Below are 22,477 nucleotides of genomic sequence, written 5' to 3'. Positions count from 1 at the left end.
AGACTATGGATGATCAAGAGCGAGAAAGCAACCCAGTTCCTCAAGAGAAGCAACATTGTTCCTTACCCTGAATCCTCCAGAGTATTTCTCATATTTCTCACTGGGCAGAGAGCTTCATAAAGGGTACCCCAAGGGAGTCAGTGAGCAACATCATTGACTAGGAATTACACAGCACTGCAGGTGTGATTTTCATGTGGTAACTGACTGCAGAGGCCTTGAGGAGGAGATGAAGGGAAATCTGTGAAGGTGGCTCAGAGAAGGCAGCTCTGCGGCAGGACCAGGAGTGTGACAAAGGTTTGGGCTATCAGGATTGAAGGTTGAGGCTTACAGAGGTCCGAGTGGTTGGGATGAGAGCTGATAATCCCTCAGGGAAACAGGAGGAGCCCAAGAGCCTTTTCACTTGGGATCCTTGGAAGTCAGATTCTGGAGTCAGAGCTCCCTGCTGTGTGGCCCCAGGCAAGTGTATTCACCTCTCTGAACCTCAGTTTTCTTATCTGCAAATAGTTATTTTTACACGGCTATTATGGAGTCTTGCAAAGCACATACAGTGAGAGATCAAGCATATGTTAACTGTATGTATGTACATATTATGTACACTGGACCCTTGAACAAGTTAGGCCTAGGGGAGCTAACTCACTTTACAGTCAATAATCCACATATAATTTTTGACTCCCCCAAAACTTAGCTACTGTTAACCTCCTGTTGATCAGAAGTATTGTTACTAACATACACAACCAATTGACACGTATTTTTATGTCGTATGTATTACATACCATACTCATACCATCAAGTAAGCTAGAGAAAAAGAAAATGTGATTAAGAAAATCATGAGGAAGAGAGAATATATTTACTATTTATTGAGTGGAAGTGGGTCACCACAAAGGTCTTCATCCTCACTGTTTTCACATTGAGTAGGCTGAGGAACAGGAAGAGGAGGGATTGGTTTTGCTGTCTCAGGGGTGGCAGAGGCAGAAGAAAATTCACATATAAGTGGACCCACGCAGTTCAAACCTGTATTGTTCAAGGGTCAGCGGTATATATAGTGACACATACTTTTTTCATAAGCTTCCTGGTTGTGGAGAATTTAAGGAATTTGGGTAACTAGAATTTGACAGCTCTTTACAATTCACAACTGGCAAAGGCTTCATTGTCTTCACACGATTCTCCCAGTAGCACGAGGGAGGTGTTCTTACCCCCACTTGAGACATTAGAGTTTAGAGAAGCAAAATCCTTCCCTGTGTCCCTCTTTTTTGTTTTTTTGAGACAGTCTCACTCTGTCGCCCAGGCTGGAGTGCAATGGCGTGATCTTGGCTCACCGCAACCTCCACTCCTGTGTTCAAGCGATTCCCTTGCCTCAGCCTCCTGAGTAGCTGGGATTAGAGGAACATGTCACCATGCCCGGCTAATTTTTGTGTTTTTAGTAGAGACGAGGTTTCACCATGTTGCCCAGGCTGATCTCAAACTCCTGGCCTCAAGTGATCCTCCCACCTCAACCACCCAAAGTGCTGGGATTACAGGCATGAGCCACCGTGCCCGGCCTCTATGTCCCTTTCTGACCTGCCCTTGATCCCACAACTGGAGAGACAAGTGGGCAGGAACTCACTGGTCCTCTGGCTTCCTAGCCTCATCCCAGCATCCCAGGCAAAGACCATTTTAGAAGGGAGTTAAGCGTGGAAGCCTGAGAAATAATAACAATGACAATAACAACGATATAGTGCTTGTCCCATAAAGGGACCTGTTCCAAGCACTTAATCCTCACAACCATCCTCTTATGAGATAGGAGCTATTATTATCAAGTCCATTTTACAGATAAGACAACTGAGCTGCAAGGAAGGTAACTGACTTGCCCAAGATCACAGGGGAGTTCCTGCAGATCCAGGATGTGGATGCAAGCAGTCTGACTGGGCCCCGGAGTCTGCTCTTCCGCTTGGTTTGGGAGCAGAAATGTGCTCAGGACAGGAGGGATGTGTGTTAGGACAGAGAAGAGGCTCAAAGCAAACCCGTGACTTGTGCCTCCCTTACACTTCCAGAGAGAGAGAGGGGTCTTGGGGTGGAGGGGAATGCACCAACAGGGGACACGAATCCACTCAATTCCTGGAAGGATGAGGAGTCAGGGGTGGAAGGACAGACATGCCCGGAGGATGTCAGCGCCATTCTGTGCCAGCCCAGCCTGGCCCCAGGTCTAAGATGAAAAAACATGGCCTCTGACCCCAAGCTGCTCCCAGCCCAGCCAGGGAGCCTGACATGATGTCATCTGCTTCAGGCTGTATCTCTGCAGATGCTGTGCAAAGCACTCAGTCCTGAGTCTCAGATCCTCCTCGACCTCCTCTCGGGACTCACACACCCAGCCACTGTCAATGAGGGAGGGGAAGGTCAGAGATGGGGAGATGCCTGGCATGCCCTTCCTCCTTTCTGTGCCTTCTACCTTCTTAACTCATACTTGTCCTTAAAACTCAACTCAGATGCCATTGGCCCCAGGAGGCTTCAGACTCTCAGGCTGGGTAACAGCCCCTCCTCTGGGCTTCTGGGGGGCATTCTAGTCTTGCGCCAGCCTCAACACTGTCTCTTTGTCTTGTACCTGTGAGCTCCTTTTGGGAAGGGACCCTAGTAAGGCCATGTCCTCACCCCTGGTGCCTGCATAGTCTGGCACAACTTCGTCATTTCTTCCAAAAGAAATTCCTTTTCTTCCAAAAGGAATGTTGGTGATGGTCATCAATCTGAGCAGATCATGGTCTCAGGGGCAGTGTGGAGTGATGGTTAAGAGTCCAGGCTTTGCAGATGTGGTTCATATCCCAGCTCTTCCAGCCCCTGCCTGTATGCTTGGGCATGGGTCCTGATCTCTTTGAGCCCTGCTGTAGCCCCTCACGGGGTTAAAGTGAGACCATCTGGACTGAGAGCTCAGCATGGTCCCTGGCATACACAAGAGCTCAATATGCATTCCCCACTACGGTCATGCACGCCTGTCAGGTTTCGTGCAGTCACGGGAGGCCAGCTCCAGTGTCCCCATCTTCTTTCTGCATTCCAGTGCCACAGGAAACCCTTGGGGACCCCGTGGTGGGCACTACTGAAATATTGTCCCAGCATAGAGTGGGATGACACCCAAGCTTTGATTGTGAGCCCTTTGAGTGCAAAGCCCTCAATGGAATTTTCCAAGTCGCTTTTATTTAATAAAAGCAAAAGATGACTTCTATGTAATAAAGTATGACCTTAAGCCCGTAAGGATCAGTAATGAATTTGTGTGCAGGAAGGTTGGAGTTATTTATAATGAAGCATTGATTGGCAGTCTCACCAAGCTGAAATATCTGGTTTGGAGCCCATTTGACAAGATGGGGAGATCTTGAGCGGCAGAAAAACGTGCATGGGCTCTGGGGTATCAGAGCCCTGGTTTTAAATCCTTCTCATCAGTTGTGCACCTCTAGGCAATAATGCAGTCACTAATATTTATTGAGGGCTTACTATGTGCCAATACCAAGCTAAACGCTCCACATTTCTGATGCTTCTAGTTCTTATATCCACTCTGTGAAGTGAAAATTCCCATTTATTGACAAGAAAACTGAGATTCAGGGAAGAGAAATCACTTGTGCAAAGCCACACAGCTCGTAAGGGTTTGGGGTTAGGTATGAACCCTGCATGCGATCACTGCCTCTAAGATCTTGCAAACTTGCAAACTCCTCAGAATATGTTTGTTCTCCTGTAGATTGGAAAAATACTCAGCAAGATTGTTATGGGGCTTGCTTGAAGTGCCACTTAAGTTGTCTGCACAGCAGAGGCTTGGTGGATATATTTGTGTCTGTCTTCACACCAGACTGCTGTGGCCTCAGAGCCTGCATCTCGTTCATGGTTCCCATCGGGCCCAGAGAAAGTCCAGCGAGAACGATGCTTCTTTCTCTGAGCCTCAGTCTCCCTAATTCTTAACACAAAAGTTATAACACCTGCCTGGAAAAGTCCCCAGGAAGACTAAATAACAAGAAGGAATAAAAGTTCTTGGCACATAGCAGGTACTCTGTGCGGATCTTCTTCTATTTTCTCTGTGCTCGCACTGCCTGAAACAGTATTTTTTGGGTCCTGCCCTGGTAGTGGATTTGGGTCCCAACCTGGTAGTAGATTGAGCCATCCATGCTCCTCCTCTGTGTCTTCCTTTACTCATGCCTGACTCTAGCTGTCAGCTAGTGTGCTGGGGGAGAGGAGTGGTTAGAATGAAGGGTCCAGCACTTGACCTGGGTAGAGTCAGTTGACCTAGGTTCAAGGGGCTCCATCCCTTTCTCGCTGCATAACCTTGGCTGAGTAACAGCCTTTCTGAACTTCGGCTTCCTTCTCTGTAAAATGGGAATAAGAATAAACAGATCTTATTTCTGGCTGGGTCCACTCAACCCTCTGGTTCTTAGACCTGGATCCAATTGCTGCTTTTGTTTTGTTTTCTTCCCTGCAGGTGTTTCTAGCTGTGTACTGGGACTGATTGGCTGAGGACTCACATTGGAGAGCTGCAGACAACACAACAGTGAATGGTGAGGAAACCTTGTGGTCTGAACTCCAAAGGGGACCAGTGATCACTGACAGGTTGGGTGCACAGAGGGATCACAACGAGGCTGTCCACTCGGTTTTAGAAGCATGTTGGAATCAAGTTCACAGCACCACATACCTCTTCTTCATTGCACTTTCCATTATTGCAATGTTCCCATTATTTGAGGGACTTTTTGGTGAAAAATTGTCTCCCCCACTAGGCTCTAGAGGAAGAGAGGGCCCGGCAGGCAGAAAACATGGTTGTCAAAAGGATAGACTCTGAAGCTTGGATTCAAGTCACAGGTCTGCCTTTTCCTAGCTGTAGGACTTTAGACAAGTGACATAAGCTCTCTGTGCCTCAGTTTCCTCATTTGTAAGATGAGGCTCATAACCTACCTACCTTACTGAGTTGTCGTGAAGATTAAGAGAGTATAGGATGCAATGCCCTTAGAATAGTGCCTGGCATGTGGGAGGTACCGGAGAGGCATTTGTTCAATAAATAAAATAGCAAAGAAGGAAATGGTTAAATCACAAAACTGGACTTGCTCAGAGTCAGGGAGAACATTGTTGGTCTTGCTGGTGTTGGTCAACCTTTTAAAGCCAGCTCTAGGGTTCCTCTAATGGTGCCTGTCTTCTCTTGCAGAGAATGGAGGATGAAGATTACAACACTTCCATCAGTTATGGTGATGAATACCCTGATTATTTAGACTCCATTGTGGTTTTGGAGGAGTTATCCCCCTTGGAAGCCAGGGTGACCAGGATCTTCCTGGTGGTGGTCTACAGCATTGTCTGCTTCCTCGGGATTCTGGGCAATGGTCTGGTGATCATCATTGCCACCTTCAAGATGAAGAAGACGGTGAACACAGTCTGGTTCCTCAACCTGGCAGTGGCAGATTTCCTGTTCAATGTCTTCCTCCCAATCCATATCACCTATGCCGCCATGGACTACCACTGGGTTTTTGGGACAGCCATGTGCAAGATCAGCAACTTCCTTCTCATCCACAACATGTTCACCAGTGTCTTCCTGCTGACGGTCATCAGCTTCGACCGCTGCATCTCTGTGCTCCTCCCTGTCTGGTCCCAGAATCACCGCAGCGTTCGCCTGGCTTACATGGCTTGCATGGTCATCTGGGTCCTGGCTTTCTTCTTGAGTTCCCCATCTCTCGTCTTCCGGGACACAGCCAACCTGCATGGGAAAATATCCTGCTTCAACAACTTCAGCCTGTCCACACCTGGGTCTTCCTCGTGGCCCGCTCACTCCCAAATGGACCCTGTGGGGTATAGCCGGCACATGGTGGTGACTGTCACCCGCTTCCTCTGCGGCTTCCTGGTCCCAGTCCTTATCATCACAGCTTGCTACCTCACCATCTTCTGCAAACTGCAGCGCAACCGCCTGGCCAAGACCAAGAAGCCCTTCAAGATTATCGTGACCATCATCATTACCTTCTTCTTCTGCTGGTGCCCCTACCACACACTCAACCTCCTAGAGCTCCACCACACTGCCATGCCTGGCTCCGTCTTCAGCCTGGGTTTGCCGCTGGCCACTGCCCTCGCCATTGCCAACAGCTGCATGAACCCCATTCTGTATGTTTTCATGGGTCAGGACTTCAAGAAGTTCAAGGTGGCCCTCTTCTCCCGCCTGGTCAATGCTCTAAGTGAAGACACAGGCCACTCTTCCTACCCCAGCCATAGAAGCTTTACCAAGATGTCATCAATGAATGAGAGGACTTCGATGAATGAGAGGGAGACCAGCATGCTTTGAGCTTCACCGGGGAACCCCTCAATGGGCCCTCTCAACCCAGGGACACCTAAGGATATGTCTTCTGAAGATCAAGGCAAGAACCTCTTTAGCATCCGCCAATTCCCACTGCATTTTGCATGGGGATGAACAGTGTTTTATGCTGGGACTCAAGGGCCTGGAACCCCTTTCTCTTAGTGGACAGAACATGCTGTGTTCCACACAGCCTTGGACTAGCAATTTATGCTTCTTGGGAGACCAGCCTTGACTGACTCAAAGCAAAAAAGAAAGAATTCTCAAAAGCACTGCCATGAACTGGGATTGGCATAGGGCAGTGGGATTAAGCTGCCTACTGTGTGCACCCCAGAAATGACACTCTCCAAGGTCCATTCTTGGTGTGAGCAGTCGGGAGGTCAGAGCAAACCTGGTGTGAGGCAGATCATACCTGGCCCTTGTACACCTATTATCAGTGGCCAGAAAACCCTACCTTCAAGTCACTGCTCTGTGTTAAAGTGTGTGGAAATGCATAGGTGACCTGGGAGAGGAAGGTGACATATCAGCCCATGAACTCCATAGGCCATGAATTTAGCTTTCGGATCAGCTAGGAAGACAGATAACCCGTTCTGAGAGGTCATGTGGGCTCTTTGCAAGGGCAAGACAAGTGAGGGATGCAATGAGGACTTGAGATTTGGCAAAGGAGTGAGAAAGGAGAAAAGAACCTTCAAAGGATGCAGGCATGGAACAGCTCACCCTAGAACATTGCAGGCTGATGGTGCTTTAGGCTGGAGCTATTTGGGGGGTCAGGGTGGTGCCAGCCCCTGATCTCACCTTGCCCCTCTTACCTGGGGGTGGGGTTGTGGCAGGCATCTTCACCAGCAGCTCTCACCCCATCACAGGGATTTTTTCTGCCTTTCCTAATCCACTCAGCTCTGGCTGGAGGTGCTTAGAATAAAACACTGGTGGTGGGGCTTCTTATTCTGGTTAATTTCCTCAATGCCTTTGGAGACGGGGTCCAAAATGCAGTTTGGGAAGCAACTCCGGAGAGTCCCCTGGGAAGAAGAGTATGTCCGAGGACTTAGTCACTTGAAACGGAGTCTGGAGCTGGACTCCTTGAACTGTGTTTCCGAGCTGCAGACACCAAATACCTCCTGGATATGGGTGCCTGGCATGGCTTTTCTCATCTAATACTGACACGTCCCTGTGAAACAGAGTGTCATTGCCCCATTTACAAATGACATAGCTGAGGCCCAGAGGGGGAAAGTAACTTGCCCAACATCACACAGCTAATCAGTGGCAGAGTTAAGATCTGAACTTGGCTCTGTCTGGCTCCAGAAACTGTTCTTCGATTTGGAATTTATCTGTGGTGATTATTCTAGTGTATTGGTAACCTACATTTATGAAGATTTTAGCACTTTTTATATTATGCACTTTACGTATGTTTTCTCATTTAATCATTACAGCAACCCTGAGTTAGGTACAGTCATAACTTCCCTTTTACATAGGAGGAATCTGAGGCTAAGAGAGGTTAAGTAACTTGCCCAAAGGTACCCAGCTAGTCTCTGCCAGAGCTAGGATTTGAACTTCAGTTTGCCTGACTCAAATGAAGCTGCAGAGTTGGGAAGGACCTAAAATGTTTGGAGATTTTTACCATAAATATTGATTCTTCTCCAAATGAATATGAACATCTTAATGGCCTTTAAGAAACTTTGCAAATAGTTTTCAAAAATGATGCAACATGGCAGAGAAAATGCACTTGGCTTCCAGCTCCTTCAACGGCAATTAACAGCCTCCTACCATGGCTCCCACCTCCTGTGTCTCCAGAGAGCAAGGCAGTGGGGAGGGAAGGCTGGCAGGAGGCAGTCCCTCGTGGGCCCGAGGCCTTTCGGCTCCTAAGCGTCCACATTCTGTTCTCTTCCAAGTCCCTTCATTGTTAAGCTGAGTCTCCAACAAGATGCAACGAACAGATGCAATGTCTACCCCGCGCTGGGCGCGTTCCCGAGGCCACAGGCTGTTTGGAATCACACTTCATTAAGAGACAAACTGTTCCTTCTCTTATTGTGCCTTAATGCCTATGACAAGGAAGCTCTGAACTGACCCCAAGCTAGAGTCTCTGAATGCTTTAAAGAGTTTGAACATAGACGGTTTGAGAGCAAAAAGGGAGCTTTAAATATTGCTCAGTGGCCCCCATTTCCCCCTTCCCACGTTTACTGAGGCACGAGATGGGATGGGCTCTGTCCCAGGTCACAGCAGCGGTCATCGGTGACTTGGGCCTCCTGGCTCTGTCCCAGGTCACAGCAGCAGTCATCGGTGACCTGGGCCTCCTGGCTCCCAGGATGCTGCTTTTCCTGGGCTTCGGGCAGTTCAGGCCAGGCTGGGGGAGCCAGGAATTCATGTTGTCATTGGAAAAGCTGATAAACAGAAGCACAGTTCATACCAGCTGTTTTCCTCCTTAGAGTCTGGCCTCCCTCTTTCTGGCTGCTCTGCTGGTCTTCCTGTTCTGACTTAGGTTCCTGTCAAGTACTTAAATGCAGCCTTAACGTCCCATACAATCTTGTCCCCACAGCTTCACGTGAGCATCTCCATGGGTCATGCATACATCGTCCCTGCAGTGTGCAAAGTGTGCTCACCTGCATTGCTGCACAGGCAACCAACACACTTAGTGCCCAGAGCCTTCTCTCTGGGCCCAGGACTCAGCCATAGGGCCTTACTTAGCCCTGCCTCCTGAGTGGGGTGGGTGGGCTGAGGGATTGTGAGGACAAGAGGTAGAGGGAAAAGAAAAGAAGACAGTGTTTGAGGTGAGGGGAGGGACAGAAGAGGGGAGAGAAATGTCCCAGAGCATGATGATGAAGGAACGGCATTCATGAAGTACCTATGATGGTTCAGGCACAAACATCGAAACCTCAGATTGGCCCTGGCAGATGGGGACATCATAGCAAGGCGGGGGTGGGGGGTGCAGAAACTGAGTTTCTGTTTCAAGAGCAGACTTCAGTAGTCCAGGGTTGCACAGTTAGTGAGGTATGGAGCTGGGCTTTGAATCAGGTCAGCTGCCTGAATGCCAACTTCTTCAGCCCTTGGAAGGAGAGGTTGGGGGGAAGAAGAAGGAAAAGGAGGAGGAGGAAGAAAGAAAGAGAGAAGAAGAGAGGAATGGAAGTCAAAAGAGAGGGAGGAATTGGATTTCAGAACCATCTCCAGCTGACCCTTGAGCCAGCAAGGACAGGGAGCAGGGAAGAGCAAGAACATGAAGGGCCTGAGGCACCGGGATGCCTTTGCCAGCCTCAGATAATTCCCAGGGCACACAGAGCCCTGCAGGTTCTCGGGGTCCCCCTCCAGAAAAGAGGCACAGAGATTCTGGCAGCAAGGTTCAGAAGGGGTGAGGAAACTGGCACTGACAAAGGGAAGGGATTGGCTCAAATTCGACTCGAGTCAGCTCTGGTGGGATTGGGAGCCTGGATGGGTGGGAGAAGATAGAATCCAATCGTGAGAACCATAAGGGACCTTCAAACTCATCTTGCCCAGATACCTCCCATTTCACAGATGAGGGAACTGGGGTTTTGAGAGCTTCCCTTGAGGACTCTGCAAAGCGAGGTGGTGTTTGGTTTGGATGGAAGTGGTTGGTGATTCCTCAACTCCTGCCCTGCCACCATCTCTTGTTCCTCCCTAACATGTTATGCTCTTGCTGGGGCTGGGATGCCCTAGGCCTATGGTTACCAAAGCCTGGGTTTGGAAAATTGCTGCTGGGTTTAGTATCTAGGACCACAGAGGAATCTACTATTTCTACTGTGAAATAATTCAGCATGGGGTCTGCTTACTTCCTCCCTTTGAGTACACAGTTTCTCTCGAATAAAGAGACTGAAGCGAGAGTGTGGTTCAGTTCTGGAGGTTCCTGCCTTCACCTCCCTGTTGCCTTCCCCACTTACTTCACAGAGCAGCAGCTGAGGCTCAGAGAGGTGACGCGGCCAGTGCAAAGTCACAGAGCTGTGTTGTGGGCAGCAGGAGAAGCCCTGAAGTCCCCAACCTGCCATTCCCAAACCTTTGAGCTCCAAGAAATTTGCATTTCGAAAAAAGTTATTTTCACTTATTTTACTTTTCTAGCAACTGAGGTTGTGAAAGGGGTAGTTACTCACCGAAGATAATATAGCAAACCATAGCAGCTAAGGGACACAAACCAGGCCTCCTCACGACCAGGTCTAGACTCTTTGGCACTGCATCAAGTGGCCCAAGGACAGATGCTCCTGTGATACATTCATCCATTCATCTTTTCACCATCCCATTCACCCTAACATCCACCCACCTGTCCACCCACCCATTCACTCTGAGATCTACCCGTCCACCCATTCACCCCAAGATCCACCCACCCATCCACTCACCCATTCATCCCAATATCCACTCACACGTCTACCATCCATTCACTTTAGTATCTGCCACACATCCACCCACCCATTCACCCACTCATTCACCCCAATATCCACTCACACATCCACCCACCCATTATCCCAAAATCAACTCACCCATCCACCCCAACATCCACTCATCCACCCACTTACCCACTGACTCCGACATCCACTCACCCAGCCATTCATCTCAACATCCACCTAGCCCTCCATCCACTCACCCATTCACTTACATAACCATCTATCCACCCATTCATCCATTCCATTAAAATGCATTTAACACCTCCTTTTTGCCTAATTCTGTGGTAGGCACTGAATATAGACAGATGATCAAGACATACACAGTTCCTGTCCTCCTCAGCTCATTCATTGACTTATGGGACAGACAGCCAATAATCAAAATTATACACTTCCCCCAGTGGAAAACAACCCCAGTAAATATTACACACACACACACACACACAGACATTAGAGAGAGAGAGTCTCACTCTGTTGCCCAGGCTGGAGTGCTATGGGACGATCGCAGCTCACTTTAGCCTTGACCTCAGATCTGCATGCTGGAACAATGGCCCTAGCTGCTCTGGCGAGGACAGGTTGGAGAGGGGCAGCGGGGGAGGCCTGGAGCTGCTGAAGCCTCAGATGAGCCATGGTGGATCTGGACTGAGTAAACAGAGGTGACGCTGGAGAGAAATGGACTATTGGAAAGATATTTAAAAGCTACCCAAGTTTTCTCAGGGGAGTGGTTAGTGGGAAACCAACCCAGGGCCCATTTCTGCTGCACAGAGGCCTCTGTGCATTGCTTTATTGTCAGAAATTAATTGTAAATATTATTCAAATGTACCTCCCAATGCACAATTACATGTCTCAGGGGAGCCCTCTGAGCACATAATAAAGCCCTATAAATAATACATATATTAACCTAAGAGGAACAGAGGCGTATTAAGCTGCAATTGCAGGTTGTGCTGTGGGGACTTTATACAGATGAGATGCCAAGCACTTGGACTTGGGGTTGAATCTTGGAGGTCACCTGAGTTCTGTCCTGGGGAATCTTCCAGAAGTCTCTCCCCCTGGGATATGCAGATACCCCCAGACAAGTCAGGCAGCTACTGCTCTAGATATCTAGACAATAGACAGGCGGGGGCAAGATGACGGTTGGTAAGGGAGGAAGAAGCACAGGTCTATACAACACTTCCCTTGTGCTCAAAGATGAAGAAACAGCAACAGCAGTAATAATAGCAAATATTAACTGAGCCTTGTCTAAGTTTTGGGCAAGCTCTCCAGTTTCATTGTCTCATTGAATCCTTGAAACAAGGATTCCATGGTAGGGGCTATTGCTATCTCCATACACAAGTGAAGAGATTGAGGTTCAGAGAGGTGAAGTGACTTTGCCTGATGCCACACAGCTGGTAAGTGACAGAGCTGGGATTTGAATTCCAGTATGTTTATCTCGAAAGCTCCTGCTGTTTTCCCCAGAAATGTGCAAATGCAAAATGTCCTCTGTAGAGACCCTTTCCTGGAGACAGGAGGAGGACAAGCACATATTCTCTCTCCCATGTCAAATTTTGAGGATGTGGGAGTGGGGGAGTCTGAGGAATTACTTTTACCTTGAGAGGAGGAAATTGCATTTGATTGGGCTTGTCACTTTCTCACAACCCCGAGACTCTTAGGGTTTTTGAGTTTGGAAAAGACTCCACTTCCTCAAGTTTGTCCCTTCCCATTCCTCCATTTCACAGATGGTGAAACTGAGACCTCTTTGCAAATACGATGGAGACCACCTGCCTCACTGACTGCCGGGAGATGACAGGTGTGTGAAAATGCTCATCTGAGTCACTCTTAAAACACCATCACCCCAGAGACCGGAGCATTCACCAAGCCACCCTGCTTCACTTCTTAGTTTATTGACAAGGGCTTTGGTGCTAATCTGCTGTAAAAGATTTCTGCCCAGGGTCTGGGCTCCCCTGAGGAGTTTCCAGCAGAATCCTAGCTGAAGGGGAGGTGGGAGATCTTGGCAAAAACTGCAGTAGGGCAGACATGCTTTGTTTGGGGGCATAAATGTTACTCTTAAAGATTGTCCTGAATATGAGTGAGGGATGCTCCCCATCTTGACCTAGATAGTGGTTACACAGGGTAAGGGGTGGGGAGTGGGGTTTCATCTGTAAGAACCCAATTATCTGTACATTGAAGATAAATGCATTTCACTGTAGTAAGTTATGCCTCAGCAAAAGTCTTTGTAAAAATAAAATAATTCATGATGTCTGCAGAAATGAGTTCCCACCTCCACTGGTACAGGTAGTGGCAGGACAGAACCAGGTCTGAGGGTTTGTCCCTGATTCAAGAGAGCATTTTAGAGGGCAGTGGCTTCTGCAGCGTCCATCCAAAGTGGCAGAGTTTCAGGAAGGACTAAGCCCTCCTGGGGGCCTCCCTGGCCTCACCACCTGACTCAAAGGGCCTTTGATGGTTATGACACGGGGTCAGGTAGGGTCAGGAATCAGACTGCAAGGGTTTGAATCCAAGCTCTACTATTTACGTCAGCTAAGGGCAGGGTTAGAGTTAGGCTCTGTGACCTTGGGCAAGCTATTCAATGCCTCCAAAGCCTCAGTTTTCTCCTCTGTATGATAAAGGGCATGAAAGGTTTGCAGCTCTCAGGGTTGCTGAGAGGATTCAATGAGATTGCCACACTCTAGCGTTTAGCAGGTGCCAGGTTCTTTCATCTGAACATGAACTGGCCTCCTCTCTGGCCTCCCCACTTCTGTCTTTGCTCCCTCAACCCACACTGTAGGAAGCAGCCAGAGTGAGCTTTTATCACAGAATACAGTCATCCAGAGCCCTTACTATGGCATCAAAACCCCTATGGGATCGGCTACCCCCTCCTTCTCTAAGTTCATCTCATGCTGCTTTCCAGCTAGGTGATCCTTTCTGCCTCTCACAAGCAAAACAAAACAAACAGATCAACAGCAACAACACACCAAGATTGGTCCCACCTCAGGCCCTTGCACTTGCTGTTCCTGCTGCTCCTGGACACACTTGCCTCTTCCTTTTGCATGACTGATTTGTCTGCCTCCTTCTGGTCTCAGTCCAGATGCCATCTCCTTAGGCCATGCTAAGGTAGCCTCTATCCCTGCTCACTGCCTATTGGATCCCTTTCTTTGTATTAGTGTTTTCTTTATATTAGTTACTGCCATCTGAAATCATGTTATCATGTGTGTATTTAGTGGCCTTAAGTCTGGCCCCTGCTTGGATACAGCAAGACGGCAGTGACTTTGGCTATCTTATTGTATCCCCAGCAGTGCTTAGCCCAGAAAAGCTGCTCATAACTTCTGGTTGAATGAATGAAGACATAACCATAAGCTGACATTATTTTTGCCATCATCATCATCATCACTGAGTTTCATGACGATCACTTTTATAACACACCATTTCCAAAGTATTTTCACATTTTTTTCCTATCTCAATGAAACGTGGCGAGAGTGGGATTTTTCCTCATTTCACCAACGTGGAAACTGAGGTCACAGGACACTTAGTTCAGAAGTGGAGGAGCCATAGTTCTTTACTTGTGCTATTAAGAGTAATCACAGGCTGGGTGCAGTGGCTGATGCCTGCAATCCCAGTACTTTGGGAGGCTGAGATGGGCAGATCGTCTGAGGCCAGGAGTTCGAGAGCAGCCTGGGCAACATGGAGAAACCCTGTCTCTATTAAAAATACAAAAAAATTTAGCGGAGCATGGTGGCACATGCCTGTAATCCCAGTTACTCGGGAGGCTGAGACACAAGAATTGCTTGAACTTGGGAGGCGTAGGTTGTAGTGAGCCAAGATCACATTACTGTACTCCAGCCTGGGCAGCAGAGTGAGATCATGTCTCAGAAAAAAAAAAAAAAAAAGAAAAAAGAAAAAAAGAGTAATCACAGTCAAAGGAGGTTTCCGTTAAGTGCTTCCACCTACCTTGGCCTTTTCTTTTCCCTGTTTTCTGAATTATTACAGTCCGAAAATAAGGAACCAGATGCCTCCCTCCTCCTCATATTGTTTTGTAGTTCTTTTCTGGACCAGGATTCTGTTAAGGATTTGGCTGGTACCACTGTGACCACAAACTTCCTGTGTTTATCCCTTCACTTAGAAATCACAGAGTAATCAACTGGGTGTTAAGGTCTGTGCTGGGCACTGGATGACGCTAAGACACCAACGCAAGGCCAAATCCCTAGGGACCCCGTGGGACCCAGACGCCTAACACAGAAAGAGGCAGATCCAGCATGTCTTTGCCTGGTTTCCACTTTTGCAGATGTTTGCCACCTTCAGAGAAATATGCGGATGACTGAACAAGTCTCCAGTTTGCCTCCAGATGTTGGGACTGGTTGTGGAGCAAGAGCACACAGAGGGAGGTGGAATGGAGGCTCTCAGCCTTGTCTGGTGGCAGATGATAGCCTGGTTGATGGCAGGCAGTTTACAATGCCCAGCCCACTGCCTGGGCACCAGTGCCTGACTGAGAAGGATTGACTTGTGATGGGATTTTAGGGATGGTGACAGGCAGCCAGAGGGAACTCCACAGTGGTCAACCTAGTTCACCCTCATCAGAAGCTTCAATGGTAAAACCACCTTGTCTTCAGAAACGAAGAACTGCTGGGTCAGCTGAAGTTCGAGCCCTCACTGTCAGAGAAGCTAAGCAGAAACATCTCTGAGGTGGGGGCGGGGTACAAACTTCAGACAAAGATCACGGTCAGGACAACCCTGCCAAGAAGGCTATTCATGAAGCCTCAGATCAGAAACCCGATGGAGTGGATGTATCCAGGCACATTCTACTACAACTTTGAAAACAGATCCATCCTCTCAGGTTGGAACACCACCTGGCTGTGCCACAAAGTGAAAACCAAGAAGGACCCCTCAAAGCTCCCTTTGGACACAAGGATCTTTGGAGGCCAGGTCTATCAAACTTACCACCACCCAGAGATGAGATCCCTAGATTGGTTCTGCAACTGAAGGCTGCATCTTGACCAGGACTACCTGGTCATCTGGTACGTCTCTTGGAGTCCCTGGCCAGAGTATGCAGAGAAAGTGGCAGAGTTCCTGGCCAAGAATGGCAAGGTCACCCTGACCATCTTCGTTCCCCACCTCTACTACTTCTGGGAACCAGATTACCAAGAGGAGCTTCACAGATGGTGTCAGAAAAAACAGTCCACATGCCAGCATGACGATCATGAACTGATGAATTTCAACACTGTTGGGACAAATTTGTGTACAGCCAAAGAATGCTATTTGATCCTTGGAAGCAACTGAATACAAATTATGCATTACTGCACAGTATGCTGGGGGAGATTCCCAGACACCTGATGGATCCTGACACATTCACTTACAACTTTACCAATGACCCTTCAGTCTCTGGGCAGCACCAGACCTACCTGTGCTACAAGGTGGAGTGCCATGACAATGATACCTGGGTCCCTCTGGACCAGCACAAGGGCATCCTACTTAACCAGGCTTTGAATAATCTCAGTTGCTATTAAGATTTCTATGCAGAGCAGTACTTCCTGTACCTAATTTCCTTTTGGAAGCTGGACCGGGCTCAGTGCTGCAGGGTCACCTGGTTCATCTCCTGGAGTACCTGCTTCAGCTGTGCCCAGCAAGTGGCTACATTTCATTGGGAGAACAGATGTGTAAGCCTGCACATCTTCATTGCCCGCATCTATAATTAACTCCCAGGATATGAGGGGCTGTGCATGCTGCAGAGGGCTGGGACCCAAATCTCCATCATGACCTCTGGAAGTTTAGGCACTGCTGGGTCACCTTTGTGGACCACCAGGGACATCCCTTCCAGCCCTGGGATGGACTAGATGAACACAGTCAAGTCCTAAGTGGGAGGCTGCAGGCCATTCTCCAGAATCAGGAAAACCATAGGATGGACCTCAGTCTCTAAAGAAGGCAGAAAACTTGTGTTAAGCAGCAGAATGGAAATCTTTCAAGAAATGCAAACAGGCCATTCATCACTATCTCCCGCTGATCAGTGGACACTAGCAAAGCAATGAGCTCCTGACAAGTAGATTTTTTTTTTTTTTTGAGGTGGAGTCTCGCACTATCGTCTGGGCTGGAGTGCACTGGCACGATCTTTGCTCACTGTAACCTCCGCCTCCCAGGTTCAAGCAATTCTCCTGCCTCAGCCTCCTGAGTAGCTGGTATTACAGGTGCCCACCACCATGCCTGGCTAATTTTTCGTATTTTTAGTAGAGACAGGGTTTCACTATGTTGGCTAGGCTTGTCTGGAATGCTTGTCCTCATGATCCACCCGCCTCGGCCTCCCAAAGTGCTGGGATTACAGGCTTGGGCCACCGCGCCCGGCTGACAAGTAGATTTAATAAAAATCAGAGTGAATTACTTTTAATAAAAAATTTATACCATGTTTCAAGGATACACTAGTTAAGATTATGGTCAATACACACAGAAAGTTTTCAAATTTACTAATCCAGTGACCATTTGATTTTATGTGTAGAAGAATAAAAGAAATACTAAATAAAATAAAAAAAACTTCTATAATTTGGTGAAGACAGGGCTTGGCAATGCCAAAGAAACTTTTTTCCCCCTTGAAACAGGGTCTCGCTCTTGAGCCCAGGCTGGAGTGCAGTGGTGCAATCATGGCTCACTGCAGCCTCGAGCTCCTGGGCTCAAGTGCTCTCCCCACCTCAAACTCCTAAGTAGCTGGGACTACACGTGTGCACCACCATGGCTAGCTAACCACAGAAACTTTCATCTGTTTATTCTTTCTTTAGGCACCATTAATACCTAAGGCAGGTAGAATGGGTCCCAGAAAGACACAATTGGTAATGGCTGATTGTTGGCTTCAGTCATTGCCTGCAGATCAGGTGGTACAGGATGTCTTAAGGTGATAAGAGGTGAGGGTGCATGAAGAATAATAGGCACAGGGAAGAGAGAAGCAGAGCAAAGTACCAGATAAAATACCAGCCAAGCACAGATGAATGTCTTCAAGGAGCTCTTATATTTATCTGCACAATGTAAATACCCTTGCTATTTCAGGATGGCGGCTGGTCTGCTCAGTAACACACATATTCCAAATAAAGATTTTGCATAAAAGTTAAAAAAAAAAAAGAAAGAAAGAAATGAAGAAGAGAAGAAGTGAAGTTCAGTGGGAACAAGTAAGCTTCCCAGAACCACACAGAATCTACACATTGATTTGTATAGAGCATTTACTATATGGCAGGCCAATATGCTAGGCTCTGGGGATACAGCTGCAGATGCCATCCTGACCTTCATGAATCTTACAATGTATTGGCATGCAGCAGAGCTGGGATTTGAACCCATGGCTGTGTAACTGTGTGGTTTATGCTCTTTTACTACATATCCTTGCTGAGTTAAATAAATTAGATACAGAGGAATTAGGACAGAACAAAGAGAAGGACTTCATGTTATAAAGCCTTGAATCTGTCAGGAGTTAGAGAAGACTCACATTTTGGCTAGGGATTGCTGAGTTGAGATTGATTCTGGGTTTTATGATGCACCTGTCAGTAAGTGCTCCCCCATCTCTGAATTCTCAAAACAGAAAAGTGATCTAATCCAATAGCTTTTCCCTCCTTTGAAAAAGCAGCAAAAGATGTTGCTGCTTAACCCAAGTGAATGGCATGCCAAAGGTGAAATTGCAGGAACCGAGGCAGGTTAAAGGATAAAGAAACAGAGAATGGGTGGAGGCTCCCTAGCTTCTTCCATTCTCCCCATAGGGACGATTGGCTTTGTAGTTTATTTGAATCTGAAATGTCACCACTTTCTGATTCCTGAATTCCTCGGGCATACCATCCTTTCATAAACCTCATCTCGGTCTCCTGGCCACAGAATCCTCACAGATGTAGATAGATCTATGGAAACAGCTGGTTCAATCTTAACATGTCAGAGATAAAAAGCCCTATAATCAGTATTGTCAAGCCCATCCCAGGATCTCCGATGAAAAATTAGTCTCACAATACATTAGTAGTGAGACATGGCAAAAACCTGGATGTGTCCATGCCCCTGTTTCCCACTCCACGATGTGATTCTCCATTTCATTCAACTGCTCAGTCATCTTCTTACATTTTGGTTTAGACACATTAATCTCTGCAAACTTGAGAAGCAGAGAAACAGAAAATCAGTATATCTTTAAAGGCTAGGAATATACATTACACGAATAAAACTCTTGATACCGTATGCTAGTTAACATTTATCTTAGGAATCACAGTTTGAAATAAACCAAGAAAAGTTTGGAAGAAATAAGATTATCTCAGTTAGAATGCATTGGACTGCAAGTAACAGGGACTTCATTCAACATGGTAGAATCTATAGGAAAAGTGCATTCATTTGCATACTAAGAATGCCTGGAGGTTGAGAACTCAGCAGCTGAATATTGGCATGAACCCAGAGTGTTTCCTTCTGTTTGCTCTGTCTTCAGAGGATTGGCTTTGTCCCCAAAATTACATATCTCCTGGTCAAAAGATGGCATTCACAGTATCAGATATTGCAACTGCCCATGGCATCAAGCAGAAGAGCCATTATTTCAGAATGTTGCAAGGAAACCTGCCCCCCCCCAACCCCCTAGCAGAACTCCCCTCACACGTCTTTGGCCAGAACTGGGTCACATGGTTACTGGCAAACCAATTGCTGATAAGGAAAGAAGACTGGCTTAGACCAATCAGGATCCACCCAGGGGACACATGAGAAAGAAGTGGACTTTCAGACAAGATCAGGGTTTCATTTACATGGAAGAAGGGGAATGGGTTAGGGACAGGCACTGAGTGGTGTCTCCTACAGAGGAGACAGGAGACACTTAAAAAAAAAATGACCAACCTGTTCAGGCCAGGGATTCACATTTTTGTTAGGAGAAAACATAAATTATTGGATCTGAGCAAAATTATGGTGTTTGGTGGGGTGGGCTCTCCTAAAAAGTAAGAACTTATTTCTCAGAAAATCAGAATGCCTTATCCCCTGAGAGTAATAATTTTTCTCTTTTCTTTATATTGGCTCATCATATTTGGCAAAAAATTTAGTATATATAAACCAGCAAAAAGAGAAACAGAGAAAGAGAAGAAGGAAAGAAAGAAAGAAAGAGAGAGAGAAAGAAAGAAAGAAGAGAAAGAAGGGAGGAAGGGAGGGAGAGAGAAAAGGAAGGAAGGAATGAAGGAAGGAAAAGAAAGAAAAAGAGATAAAAGGGAAAGAAAGAAAGAGAATGTAAAAGAAAGAAAGAAAAAAGAAAGAAAGAGAGAAAGAAAGAAAGATTAAAGGAAAACTAACTATGAACCCAGGAATCACTACTATTATCATTTTAGTTTATAATCTAAAGTCTAGTTTATATGTCTATATCTTTTAATATCTATCTGTCTAGTAAAAAAGATACTCTGTTTTATAACATTTTTATTCATTTGAAAAAATCAATTCACTAAATGTTCCTCTATGTAGGTTTGGTTATTCAAGTGATTGCCTAGTAGACATAGTAGGAGTTTTGCAATTTATCTGGCCAATCCCCTATTGATGGACACTTAGGTTAGTTCCTTTTGATTGTTGTTGTTGTTGTTGTAATTCCTTGATGGATTCTTGCTCCAGTACAGCTGAGTTTCTGAGGCCCCACGCTTAAGCCCTGGGAATCCAGCACATTTAACTAACCCAGGCTTTCTGCACACTAGCCAAGCCTCTAGGTCCCTGCCTTCCTCTTAGAGCAGAGGGAAGAGCTCTCTGGAACCTTTAAGAAGAGGTCAGCCAGCTTGGAAAAGAGGGGATGGTAGGCAGGCAGTGATCATATGCACAGGCTCTGGAATCAAGCCACTATAATTGGGTAAATAATTCTCCCTCTTTGAACCTCAGTTTTCCCATTTGTAAGATTGGGAGTGTAATACAAACATTTCGTGGGGTTGCATGAGGATTCTGCAAAATAATCCATTTATAGAGTCTATCACGCGGTCTGGAAAACTATATGATTAAAAAGTTGCTAACTCTATGGGAGGCCAAGGTGGGAGGATCACTTAAGCCCAGGAGTTTTAGACCAGCCTGGGCAATATAGCGAGACCTTGTCTCCACATAAAAAGAAAAAAAAAAAAAAAAGAAAGAAAAAGAAAGAAATTGCTAGCTCTTGCTGTTATATTGTTTTATTCCTTTTTTTTTTCTTTCAAAAACTGAAGCTACAAGATTGCATTTGCTTTGTTATCTCTGGGGGGCCATATCTAATCCAGGCCATTGATTCAGGAGACTGCACAAATCTGCCTAAATTATGTATTTGGGTTGCATGTTTAATGCTTGCTTCAATTTGGTTGTGTGAGGAAAATGTATTTTATTTGTCTGTAGCTGATCTAGTCTTCTCTTCCCTCTCTGACACATACTCTACACTGGCAAAAAAAAAAAAAAAGAAAGTTCAAAAAATTAAGCTATACCCCTGTTATGAGTTGAATTGTATCCCCTGTCTCCCAGTTTATATGTTAATAGCCTAACTCTCAATACATCACAGTGTGACTTTCTTTGGAGACAGGGTCTTTACGGAAGGAATCAACTTAAAATGAGGCCATGGAGGTGAGCCCTGATTCCCCTATGACCGATGGTTTTATAAGAAGAGGATATTTTGGGCACAGTCACGTACAGAGAGAAGATGGCATGACAAGACACAGAGAGAAGATGGCCACTTACAACCCAAGGAGAGAGGTCTGGGACAAATCTCTTACAGTCCTCAGAAGGAACCAGTCCTGCTAACAGCTTGATCTCAGACTTGCAGCCTGCAGAACTGTAACAATAAATTTCCATTGTTTAAGCCACCCGGTTTGTGGCACTTTGGTATGGCAGCCCTAGCAAACTGATACAACCCAGTTTTAAAATATTTGTCCTAATGATAGTTTTACAAGTTCCTGAGGCAAATCTCCTATGGATAAACATATGCTTCATCTCTGAAACTCTGTCCTCCTCGATTTTCTCCTGGGGAGGCTTTGGGCATATGGAAGGCAGGCATGGTTTGATGGTCCTAGGAGAGTATGGAGGAGTGAGGGGCAACTAGGGTCTTCTGCTCTCCCCTGTGCTGCTTGCCATGCCACAGGTGGTAGAACACAATGGATGGAGGGAGCTTACTCTGGGCTTGGCCAACAAGCTTCCATTGGGCTTCCCCGTGCGCAAACCCTGTCATTCAAAGCTCCCCTGCCTTGCCCTTTGTCTTAGTCCTTTTTCTGTTGCTATAACGGAATGCCCAAGACTGGACACTTTATAACGAATAAAAATTTATTTAGCTCATGATTCTGGAGGCTGGGAAATTGAAGAGCGTGGCATTGGCATCTGGCATGGGTCATCCCATGGTGGAAGGGCAGAAGGAAGAAGTGAACACAAAAGACAGAGAGGCACCAGGGGCTGGACTGGCTTTATAATAACACTGCCTCTATAACTTATCTGCTCCATCAATAAGGGCATGAATCCATTCATGAAAGCTCTACTCTCATGTCCTAATCATCTTTTATTAGATCCCATCTCCCAACACTGTTGGAGTAAGTTTCCCACATATACACTTTTGAGGGACACACTGAAGCCATAGCACCCTCCATCCAGCTTTGATTGAGATGATGCATCCCAGGAGGGTGGGCATGGTTGCTTGAAGGTCACCCATCCCTGTCCCATGGCTGCCCTGCTGACTGTCAACCCCACATCCATGTCATGTGAAAACTGAGGGGGCCCAAGAAAGCCAGGGAAGTGGGGATGTGGTCCAGAGAGCCTCTCCTGCCCTCTGTGCACCTGGAACAAAGAGAGAGGGAAAACCAATCAAGCACAACTGGTCAATCTGCTCTTCTGCTCCTGAATTCCCTTCCTCTTATTCTTTCACTACCCTGGGTTCTGCAAAAGGGTCAGCTTTTCTCTTCATCTCCCT

At 46.8% G+C, this 22,477-nt stretch overlaps 1 protein-coding gene and 1 long non-coding RNA gene across 5 annotated transcripts in view; both read left to right on the top strand.

Annotated features, from left to right (window-relative positions):
- The window catches only part of CMKLR1 (chemokine-like receptor 1), a 50,582-nt gene extending 43,655 nt beyond the window's left edge, over positions 1-6,927 (top strand). For 3 of the 4 annotated variants that reach the window (XM_011935717.1, XM_011935722.1, XM_011935732.1), the window contains 2 exons: positions 4,430-4,505; positions 5,144-6,927. In XM_011935717.1, the coding sequence (XP_011791107.1) occupies positions 4,503-4,505; positions 5,144-6,262 (1,122 nt within the window). In that variant the 5' untranslated portion in view covers positions 4,430-4,502 and the 3' untranslated portion in view covers positions 6,263-6,927. The remainder of the gene's footprint in view (positions 1-4,429; positions 4,506-5,143) is intronic. The other variant, XM_011935738.1, reaches the window with a different exon arrangement.
- A 767-nt stretch (positions 6,928-7,694) lies between these two features.
- Positions 7,695-10,098, top strand: LOC105507277. Its single transcript, XR_001001068.1, has 2 exons — positions 7,695-8,478; positions 8,527-10,098. It is a non-coding gene; the product is annotated as an uncharacterized LOC105507277 (long non-coding RNA).
- Positions 10,099-22,477: the final 12,379 nt, after the last annotated feature.

The sequence above is a fragment of the Colobus angolensis genome, unplaced genomic scaffold, assembly GCF_000951035.1.
Source record: "Colobus angolensis palliatus isolate OR3802 unplaced genomic scaffold, Cang.pa_1.0 Scaffold10, whole genome shotgun sequence".
Classification (NCBI taxonomy): domain Eukaryota; kingdom Metazoa; phylum Chordata; class Mammalia; order Primates; family Cercopithecidae; genus Colobus; species Colobus angolensis.
This window is presented reverse-complemented; position numbering and strand designations above follow the sequence as displayed.